The 12,079-nt window shown below is 39.5% G+C and overlaps 1 protein-coding gene across 5 annotated transcripts in view; it reads right to left on the minus strand.

Annotated features, from left to right (window-relative positions):
• The window catches only part of PCCA (propionyl-CoA carboxylase subunit alpha), a 289,977-nt gene that overhangs the window by 138,282 nt on the left and 139,616 nt on the right, over nt 1-12,079 (minus strand). For all 5 annotated transcript variants that reach the window (XM_074815375.1, XM_074815376.1, XM_074815378.1 and 2 more), the window contains one exon: nt 10,094-10,204. In XM_074815375.1, the coding sequence (XP_074671476.1) occupies nt 10,094-10,204 (111 nt within the window). The remainder of the gene's footprint in view (nt 1-10,093; nt 10,205-12,079) is intronic.

The following is a 12,079-nucleotide window of genomic DNA, read 5'->3' on the forward strand; positions in this document are numbered from 1 at the left end:
CAATTTGACAACTGAAAGAAAAAAAACTGAACGATGCTGCAGCATCTTGTTTTCGTTACTGAAATGTCACTGGTTGACATATTGTGCTTCATGCTGGTAAGGAATCCATCTGTACATTAGAACTTATTCAAAATATACAGCATTCTTTCTCAGTACTTCACCTTGCAAAGGATACACATCTTCCAAGCAAAAGGGATAACGCAACAGTATAAACCCCAGAAATAAATGGGGATAGAACTACTTGTCAGCCCTGGGTCACTTAGTGTCATTTTGTGTAATTACTAGTTTGTGACTAATGAAGTCAAAGTCATGTATGACACTCCATAAGCAGTAAACAGCTCAAAGTAGCCTACAGTCTGAAGGCAGGCAAGCTAATAAAGGTTTGGACAAAAAGGTGCAAACCAGGGTGATTGGAAAGGGGTTTTCTCCCAACCTGGTCTCGTTCCAGAAAGTGAAGGTTAATTAGAAATTCAACTGTCCATTCAGCAGGCTAAAAGACAGAGCACAGTGACAGAACTTTGACCTCCCCATCTTAGGTTAGAAAGCGCACAACACAGATTTGGTATGAAAAGTTGGCAAATAGGTGGCCAAGACTGGTATCACCAGAAAAGCAGAACAGTCAAAACCGATGAGAGAGGGAGCAAAACGACAAGTAAAGTCCATAAGACAGTGGCAGGAAGTTAAAGTTGACATAGAACAGGCAAGAAGAGCAAAGCTGAATTGTCATGGAGAAAGAGGCAAACTTTATCCTCAGGAGAGAGATTTCTCACAGATGAAAGCAAGAATGTTTCAAAAGCCAGAGGAGAGGATAACACAATAAATAAAGTTTAAAAAAATAAAGGTTAAGACTGAAAGACTTGGCTGAACTCAGTTACAACACAGCTCTCAAAAGTGCTTTATATGTACGTATCACAGCAAATGCCATCGTCCACGGTAAGTACAGATTTCATCTGAAGGGATGGGGGAAGAGGAGGGGGATGGGGTTCAGAAGGCTGCATCTCCCTGAGCAACTCTGCCCAGGGGGGCATGTTTACTTCCAGTCTTGCAGCAGGAAACAGTTACACAGCTCCCTTCTACATCTCCATTCTCCCATCACCTCAGTACTACTGCATGTAACGTTAGTTCGCATTCCCCAGCACTGGTCACTAGCAAGTGATCCTCAAGAAAACCCAGAATGGACACCTCTGAAAAGGACTGGAGCAGACTTTACAGTAACAAGTGCACAATTTCAAAGCAAGACATCTTCTGCACAGGACCCATCATTCCACTGGGCACATTAAATATGGATAGGTAAAGAGCCTGCATAGAGTCCACCTCAGCAATGCAATCATGCCATGGGGATGGAAACACAGAATCACAGAATTGTCCAGGTTGGAAAAGACCTTAAAGATCATCCAAGTCCAACCACCAACCCAACATTAACAGTTCCCAACTACACCATATCCCTCAGCGCTATGACAACCCGACTCTTAAACACCTCCAGGGATGGGGACTCCACCACCTCCCTGGGCAGTCCATTCCAACGCCTAACAACCCGTTCTGTAAAGAAATGCTTCCTAATATCTAGTCTAAACCTTCCCTGGTGCAACTTGAGGCCATTCCTTCTTGTTCTATCACTTATTACTTGGTTAAAGAGACTCATCCCCAGCTCTCTGCAACCTCCTTTCAGGTAGTTGTAGAGGGCGATGAGGTCTCCCCTCAGCCTCCTCTTCTCCAGACTAAACAACCCCAGTTCCCTCAGCCGTTCCTCGTACGACATGTGCTCCAGACCCTTCACCAGCTTCGTTGCCCTTCTCTGGACACGCTCGAGTAATTCAATGTCCTTTTTGTAGTGAGGGGCCCAAAACTGAACACAGTCATCGAGGTGCGGCCTCACCAGTGCCGAGTACAGGGGTAAGATCACTTCCCTGTCTCTGCTGGCCACACTATTTCTGATACAAGCCAGGATGCCATTGGCCTTCTTGGCCACCTGGGCACACTGCTGGCTCATGTTCAGCCGGCTGTCAATCAACACCCCCAGGTCCCTCTCTGACTGGCAGCTCTCCAGCCACTCCTCCCCAAGCCTGTAGCGCTGCTGGGGGTTGTTGTGGCCCAAGTGCAGCACCCGGCATTTGGCCTTATGAAGCTCATACAGTTTTCCTTAGCCCACTGCTCCAGCCTGTCCAGATCTCTCTGCAGAGCCTCCCTACCCTCAAGCAGATCAACACTCCCACCCAACTTGGTGTATCTGCAAACTTACTGAGGGTGCACTCAACCCCCTCATCTAGATCATCAATAAAGATGTTAAACAGGAGTGGCCCCAAAACCGAGCCCTGGGGGACACCACTCGTGACCAGCCGCCAACTGGATTTAACTCTATTCACCACAACTCTTTGGGCCCGGCCATCCAGCCAGTTTTTTACCCAGCGAAGCATGTGCCCATCCAAGCCACGAGCAGCCAGTTTCGCCAGGAGAATGCTGTGGGAAACGGTGTCAAAGGCCTTACTAAAGTCAAGGCAGACAACATCCACAGCCTTTCCTTCATCCAATAAGTGGGTAAACACACTCATTACATTTCCAGCTAACAGTACAAAGGAGCTGTCACAGGCAAAAAAAAAATGTAAATTTAAAAATAACAAAAGCCAACAGATCTGCATCAATCTATTTTTAATTTAGTCCATATTAACATATTCTGGCTAAAGATTACTGCAACTTCTTTTGCTCAGTGTTTATTATTTTTTAACTGCCTTGAAATGGAAACTGTCTTCACTTTAACAAACGCATGCAGAAATACAAATGCTGAAAGGTTGAAGAACTGACTTGAGAAACAAACTTGATCTTTCCTTTGCCAGTTACTAGAAAAACTGTTTGCAAAGTGAAAGCCAAAAATCACTGAAATTTTGTACTATTTATGTGTATATATACGCACATATACATGTACATACAAGCCTTACGTAATTATACAATGCAGAAACATCAACTATCTGGCTCTGAAATGGTCCAGTTTTCCAACTGTTTACACACAGAGTAAAGAAGCTCTGAGATCATTTTTCCAAAACACTGTATCTAAAATTGATGATCTGTTTACATGTCTCAACTAAAGATACATCAGGAATCCATTCTAAAACCTTTGCTTTTCAGTCACCCAACACCCATGACAAACCCACATGACCAAAACTGCATGTTCCCACCTGCTCCAACACACACTGGTAGTATCAACTCATATAAAGGAACAAGGTAAAACTAGAAAGATCCCAATTTGAAGGTTTTATTGCATGACGTTCATCTTGGATGAAATCAATAACTGCTTTTGCGCTTGCTGTGCTGCAAAAACTATTTTCTCCCTGTATCTTCAATAGAAATCAAACTCCAAACAGTGAACAAAGGTCAATAATTTGAAACAGGTTAACAACTGATCAAGAGTCACATTCACCACTTCATTATCACAAATATGAAAAGAATATTTATCCGCTTTCTCTATTTGTCACTATTTGCATCAGTTGTGGCACAGATGTGCCAAGCAGAAACTGGTCATGACTGTAGCATCCGATGTGGGATTTCTGGGAGATAATATAAACTGTTAACAAGAACATATCAAAATCGGCAATATGGTCTTTGGCAATAAAGACACAGTCCTACCACAGAATGTGCATAACTTTGGAGGCATACCTCGGAAGCTTGATTAAAAGCTGCTTCCTAAGGATGGCAATTTACCTTTATTAGACAAGACAGACTGCTGTCAGTACTGCTTTAGTTCTCTGAACTCCAGTCCCATTTCCCTTGCCTTCTGCTCTTGCTCTGCTGCTATGCTCAGCAGAATTTTAAACCGTTTTGAAGTTAAAATTTCAATTACATTACTATATTTAGAAATACACAAAATGTTCCAGATAGTGATACCTCTGTTTCACTTTCAAGTATTATTTTACTTCAGAAGTCACCCCTCAGGATTCCAATTGGGTGTCTTAAGGTATAAGTTAATATTCACCATCAATAAAGTTATAACAATGCAGTCTTTCACATTCATCATACAGAAGATCAATCTGAAAAGTAACAAAGCTACCTTTGGGGCATTTGTCCACGTGCTGCCTTGACAGGGAGTGAAATAAGTAGCAAAGGTTCCCCAGCTTCCAACATGGTAAGTTCTGCCACTGCTCTTTTCTACTCTAATTACTGCAGACTCCTGGGCTACATGGAGATTTCACCTCCACCATAAAATGTAGACCAGCTCCCAAATCTCTCTGCTCAACCTGGGATATACTTCTGCATTATCACTATCATCACTGAGCTGAATTATATAAGATGAACATAAAACAGGATTAATGGCTATAAAATTCAGTCACAACTAAAGGAGCGGAAGCACCGTTGTTCTTATTTAAAACTAGACCGCACGCATCTATTACCACTAAATGACAGAACCCTCATCGGAAGAAGGACAAGGAGAAAGTATTTTTCTCTCTCATTTCCCTGATGTTATGATTGCTTAAATCAATATTATCCCACTATCCCCCAAGCTGAGTCAAAAAGGTTCATGCAATTACTTTACATAACCAACTTCAAATTAAATTACATAAAAGGTCATTTTTCCCATAACAGTCTCATTTGCATTTTGTCCTAGAAATGTGTTTCCTACTATCAATTACAGGAGCAAAAAAAAAAAAAGAAAACAAACAAGCCCTGGTTATGTGCCCCAGTCTGTTACTTAATATTTGAAAAGTGACTGTTTTTTGACTGGGAAGAATAAAAATTAAAAGCAAAATGGGTAAGATGGAAAGTGCAATGCATAATTCAGATCCATACCCATGCATGCAGGTAATGTTTATATCACTCCTAGGTTCTGTTTTGGTTCAGGTTTTTCCCCAATGGATTTTGAAGTTGACCATTACAGGTAACATGTATACCAAGTAGGCTGAAGCAGAAAACAAAGTTGGATGTTATTAAAGGGTTTAATTTCTTCTGAAGTCCACCCAGATGGTCAAAGACAGACAATACTGTCTGCGTATGAAATCTCAAACTATTCAGAACAGTGAAGAAAGTATGTCTCTCAGAGAGCTCGTGACCATTTATAAGATGGATGCTATAGCATACAGAAAGGAAACCTCTTACTATTTTTAATTATAAAGGGATTAGTGACAAACCAAGAAATGTTTCTTGGCTTCACCTGCCAGAAAGAAGAAAGTCAAGTAAACCGTTAAGTCAATTTTTATAATCCAGTAGCTTCATAAAATTAAGACAAAATTAGATTCCAGTGTGGAGAAGATGAATGGAATTAACATCAAGTGTCCTCTCCCTTCTAACAGTAACACAGCCAGGGGAAGCTGCATTACCCTTTTCAACTAATAACAAAAGTCTCCAGACTTAAATTTAAAAGTCATATCTACAGTCCCAATTCACCTAAAAAGCGCTTTCGTTCATAACAGAATTATGGAATGGCTGAGCTTGAAGGGACCATGGGAGATCTTAAGTTTATTCAGTATGCTCCTCCTCCCCACCAAGCAATCTCAACATCAAATTCAGACCAGGTTGCTCAAAGATTTGTGCAGACAGGTCTTTAAAATCTCCAACTTATGACCACTGCCTCTTGCTCTGCTGCTATGCAACTTGCTGAAGACCCTGGCTTCATCTTCTTGGAAACCCCCTCAGAGGTACGAGAAGGCTGTCATTAGGTCTACCCTAAGCTTTCTTGTTTTCAGGCTAAACAAGCCAGGTTCTCCCAGCCTCTCTCCTCACAGGTCCTCTGTTCTAACCCCACCACCACGCTGGTGACTCCTGGCTAGCCTTATTCAAGCTTCTTGACATCTTTCTTACATGCGTGAGGGGGTTAAAACTGGACACAGTATTCCAGAAGTGGTTTAATAAGTGTTGAGTAAAACAGAGTAATCATTTCCTCCAACCCAGGTAATTATGACAAACACAATGTATCTAAAAGCCTTTACCTGGTATACAGTCTCTGGAGCCAATACACAATTGCAGGAGAGAGAGGTGCTTCCTCCTTCTTCCTTTGTGTATTAGAAACCAGTTAACATAAAGAATCATCCATCAGAACTTCTGCTCTTCCTCTCCACCCAAACGAGGTTAAACATGCTAGGAGAGGGGAAGTAAAGTATTCTTTTTCCTTCCCCCCTCCCCTCCCCTGAGTTTTGGTATGACTTTCGTGATGATCTCCTGGAAAATGCCCCATTTTTCATTTCCACAGGATGTCTCTCCCAAAGAGACTGACCAAACATTAAGATGCCATTTAATAACGAGGAAGAGGGGACCATTAAAAACAAAAAATCTCAGTATTAAAACAGATATCCAGGAAAAGATTAACTGTGAAACAGAATGAACCACAAAGAATGATCCTTGAGTTTGTTCTTTGTCAAAGACTCCTCTTAGACCTTTGTGAAAACAGAGATACTTTCTGTGCCTATAAAACAGGGATAATGGTATATTTCTCACCAGACTCCTTAGGAAGCACAGAGGCATCCCAGGCTGGTTGGAAGCTGCAGAAGCTCATTTGACAATACCCTATCTAGTAGTATGGGCTACTCCTGCATGCTTGGCAAACATTTTTGCTTTGTGCAGAGTGCTTGGAGGCCACTGTAAGACAGACATGTTTGTGTCACCTGACCTCATCAGTGTTGCTGCACCCACCCTCAGATCTGCACTGCCCCCAAAACATGCATGTGTGCTCAGAGCAATAACCCACTCCAGCTGACCCACTGCCAGCCGGCATTCTAGCCATCCATCCCTCACAGACAACAAAAGGGTATGACGGCAGCTGTTTTCCCACACTAATCATATCCTGAGCAAGGTTAGTTTCAGCACCACAATATTTTAAAATAACTTGCAATAAACAAACTGGTTTTGTTAATGAATGCTTATTTAAAGAAGGGAAGAAAAAGAGTTAAACTGTAATCATGAAAATTACTAAGCATTCCGTTCTAGATGTAATTTGAAGTGGGCATCACAGGTTAATGGAAAAGCTGCCAAGATATTTCTAATAATTAATTTTTTTCTTAACTTATAGTAAAAGCTTTCTAATAAAGGACTTATAATGAAACACTTGAAAATGAGACTGGGAAACAAAGCATCTCTTATTTTACTCTTAAGACTAAAGTTAATATTTATATTTGAAGAAAAATGCACATAAGAAATGGGCCAGTACTTCCTGCAGTCACCAGAAAGAACACAGCTGACATTCATTACTTACCATCAATGTAGACCAACAGTGGTAATTGTGTAGTTTACAAAAGAAACACATAGGATGTGCTCGAGCATTAATATAGCACACATCATTGAAATTTTTTTCATTTAAGTTTTCAAAATTTAAAAATTTCTTCTGGTATAGATTCCTACTGTTAACAACAGTACATATTTCTAGGTATTTCCAAATCCACTTTGGCTACTCATTGCTCTAATTTTTCAGATTATCCCAGATCTTTCTTACAGCTACATGTCTTTTATAAACAATATTAAAATAAATTAAGTTACTTCATTTTCAAACCCTCCTAGCAAAGTATACCTTGGGTATTTACATAAAAATGTTAGTTGAAGTGAGTAGAGGACTTACACTGCATAAGTTAATTTGCCTTTGTTTCTCTTGCTGAGCTACTGCCACCTGCCCACCACCCTTGCTTGCCTTCAACAGTTCCCATTAAAGGCCTTGCATTTGCAGAAGTATTTTTCAATATGCACTTAAAAAAACATCCTCTAATTCAACTCACTTATTTTTTTTTAAGACAGAAGGGTCCAATCCAGAGCAAACTACATCATTAAAAGGGCTATCAATTACTTCAATGAGCTTTGAATCAGTACTCTTAAAATACAAATATTTTCTAATAATGATATCTGCATTTTTTTATCATTAAGAAGGCTAATGTATGCTTGTATTTGATACACAGAAGAAGAAGAGCGAGACTTTTCATACAGCAGGAACAAAGTCTAGTCATTTCATGCCTGTCATTCATTAGTTTCTATTATGAACTGTACAATCTCTCTTCTTGTGTCTTCTGGTGTCCGGGGCATAAGCTTATCTTTAAGACTCTGTTAATACAATATTACTGTTTACCTCAGACTGCAACACTATCAGCCCTTTGCATCAGTGTGTATTGTGTAAATACATGCGTATACAGTTCAAGTCAGATGACCCCAAAACAAATTTCTTGTCATCCTGCAATTTGTGGACCAACAAGTAATTAACTGATTATATACCGGTTAACACTGCTATATAAAATATTAAAACAAGAATAGAAGAACAAAAGACAAGAGTGCCTTTCTGTAGTCAAAAACACAGAGCAAGGAGTCTCCTCCTGGGTCAGCAAAACCTGTCTCAGATTCTTACAAGTGACTAAGGGCCCCAACAGACACATTATCACAAATAAGGGTAGAACGGTTTATGTTTTTATTGTTCCCAGTTGTGTGAGGTGAGGATGCCTTTTCACAAAATGTTATAAACCTATTTAACATCTTATATCCTTACCTTTCTTCTCTATTCCCTTCTCCCCATTCTTAGCCTGCCACTCACTTTGCACATCTGCTGAAGTTCACCAGATTCCTTCATGAGCTAAGTCAACCCAAGAACTCTCAAAAAACTACCCTAACAAAAGCAGGAACAATAAAAAAAAAAAAAAGGCAGTTTTATGCTGGTTTATGGGAACTGAATCCACCGAGGAAAAGGACTGAAAAGTCCCAGAATCATCAAAGAGACAGGACATGGGATTCTGTATTAAAGTCTCAGAGAAGGGAGACAGACCAGCTAATCAGCAGCACTGAGCCTTCAGAGCATATCAGAGTACCCTCAAGTCTGTGCTGGATGAAAGCCAGCTGAGTTGCCTGAAGATTCGTTAAGTACACCTTAGCAAAGATGACAAAAGACCATTTGAGCTTCAACCATCACAAGCTTACTGCCACCCAAGGTGAATAACTCCTATTGCTTTGGTCACAGTCAGGAGCCAATAACAAGCTGGATGCATTAATCCCACACGTAGGATTGTATCACACAGAGTTGCCAATTACATCATGATATACAGTAGTTCTGTGGATGAATATTCTTTGCACCAAACTTACACACAGAGTCCTGAGGTAAGAAAAATCTGTTCTGCTCCTTAACGAGACTAGAATTTGGCAAGGCGCCAGTCATGTCCAATGACTGCCAATCTGGCAGTGTTGTCTTCGAAGTGGGATGAGGATTCTGCCACATTGGATTAATGATGAATGGGAGAGAAGGGAATCTCCATGGGATTCATAAAGCACCCACAAATGATGAGCTATAAACACTGTCTTTTTTTTTTTTTTTAAATAAATAAGAGGTTCTGCCTGATGAATGTCAGCTGAGGTGTAAGGCCTGTATAGCAGGACTGAGTCTCTGACTACACAGGTTAAGAAAGCACCTACAGCAGATTAGCTGAGAGAGGAGACAACCTTTTAAAATTCGATCCTTGTGAAAAGGAAACCAATCTATTTGTTTACTTACGTTTCTCTACCAACTGTTGTTACACATTTTTGCAACTGAGCTGTTTGGGATGTTGTAAAGAAACATTTACATTTGTGTTTAAGTTAACCTAGTGGATGGGTTAATAATTTCAAGGTGATACCCATTGCTGTGTGTAACAAGCATTAAGACCAGGTTACTGAGCTACTCTGACAAAATGCCAGATCCTCCAAGTCAATGCTACAGTGAATACAAAGGGTGCCAAAAGGCAATTCTAAAGATGCTGCATAAACTCACCGGAGAAGCAATAATGTTGCGTAAAAAAAAAAAATCTTATCTTCAGTTAACAGTAGGAGCACTGTCTGTAATGAAGCACAATAGCATGGTAGAGTTGAACTGATGTTTATTTTACATATTTCATATCACCTACAAATTGTTTTTCTTGACTTTGGATATACTTCATTTACTATTTTGTCACTACAAGTATGTATTTTGCCTTCTTGAAAGTAAAGGGAAATAACTGTTTCAATTATATTATGCATTATTTAAAAACTCTTAATTGCATGGATGCACAGATACATTTAAGAAAAAAAAAAAAAAGACTGATTGGGGGACATGTCAGTCTATAAATATAAAGGAATAATAATCAGAAACAACACCTCTCAAGGAAAGAAAAAAGAAACATTCCCAAATGGAACAAACCTTTAAAACCATCAGGATAGACTTCAGGAAGGAATTTAGTGCTGATGTCTCCTTGAACAAAGCGTGGATGAACAATCACTTCTCGCAGTAAAGAAATATTGTGAGCCACACCTGAAAACAAAAAATCAATACAAAATCAAGTAAACATATTCATCACAAATTACAGTGGGAAACAACTTGTGAAAGTATGAGCTCTTACCTTGGTAGAATAAATACTTGTTCACAACTCAGAGACCACAGGACTGATGTAATCAATGCAGATATACCAATTTTGTTCCACTCCTGCCTCAAGATAGCCTCCTTAAACACTCAGCCTAATTAAGAAGTAAACTTTCCAATTTTTCACCTCATCAAGCCTAATTCAAACATCTAGTTTCAAACACCAGCATGCACAAGCAAGAAACTTTTGGTTCAGTCCTAGCAGATATATAGATAAAACCAGAGCGATCTCCTTGAAATGACACATTACTCATGACCATAAGTATCAGTCCCATTCCAGTCAACTCTGGTCCACCTTGCCATCCTGCCACCTTATATACGCACACTCCTGTGGAAGATATGTGGCCATGTTACACTCCAATCACAGAAATGAAAGACAGTAAAAAGTTTTATCAGCTGTATGTAATTTTAAAACCTTTTTTTTCCATTTGTAAGAGACTCCTGTGGAACTTACAAAACAAAGAAATCTACTGCTTACTCCATGTATACCTTTATCCAACCTTGTCTAGCCAATTCTTTTATCGAATGCCCCATTCCCCCTTTAGCATGACCCTGCTTGGCATGTAGCCTCACCCCCACCAAAAAAAAAATTCTTTAATTAAAAAATTACTTATCATAGAGTTCTTACAGCCACCTTTGTCCTTTAATTTCTTTAAATATTATACCTCTTTTTTCTTTTTTTCTAATTCATCTCCTTCCATTCCACTTCTCAGCCTGTCTCCTCTCTTTCTTTTTTTTCATAATTTTCTCTCCCTTCTTTTCCCCTGCTTTTTGTGCCAACAAAAAAAGACAACTTCTAACAAATGAAATCTAAAGCTACACAGCTCAAAGGATGCTGCCTGTATCAGTCTAGTACCCGCAAAGAAAACAGTAAGTCCTCTGCCCCTTCCTCACAGATGAGTAAAAGATTAACTTGTTTTCTCAGAGAGGAAAGGAATAAACCATATCCCATTTCTAACGTAGGCTGGAAAAAACATAATCAGGAGTAGATGTCAGCACAAGATATGTACTTACGAGAGTTAATACTGGAAAAAGATTGCCTAGGGAAAAATTCTGGAGTCAGTGAAAATCTTTAAAAACAGGTTAAAGAAACACCTGACAGGATGCAGATACAGTTGGTATACCTTAGTTCAGGCAGTGGGACTAGACAATTTTCTTAAATCCTTCAAGCTTTATTTTCCTTTGAATTTAACATGGTTGTGTAACTTACTTCATAACTGAATGCTAAACTGCGCTTTGCCAGAAGTACTTGCAGTTTAACACTGAATATGATAGTCATTAAAACTCATTTCACTGAAATATTAAATACAAAGAAGTATTTGTAGGAGGTGGGAGAGGAAAGCAAGTGCAAAAAAATCCCTAAAAAAAATACCCAGATAATTTAAATTATCTTCTGCCTACTGCATTCTAAACAATTTTCAAGGAGTAGATACTTTCTCTTTTGAGAGTAGCACACAGGTCACCTCTGGAAGAGAAAGTTTAAAATTATGCAGGTAAAAGAAAAATACCATCTTCATCTCAACTCTCTTCTCAATTTTGGAAAGAGATTGTACCAGAAAATTTGAAGAGCCACAACAGTTCAGTCTCAACATGACTAGAGAATAACACTGCCTCATAAACATTAATATTTCATAAGAGAAGCTGAAATAAACATGCAATACAGGAGCATAAACTGTAAGTTTATGCAGCTGCCTCATCCATTCCAGGTATGGATAAATGAGGAAGCTGCTATAGGAAAGAGGTTATCCAACCTCAGCTGTGCAGTGT

This window comes from Strix aluco, chromosome 2 (genome assembly GCF_031877795.1).
Source record: "Strix aluco isolate bStrAlu1 chromosome 2, bStrAlu1.hap1, whole genome shotgun sequence".
NCBI lineage: Eukaryota > Metazoa > Chordata > Aves > Strigiformes > Strigidae > Strix > Strix aluco.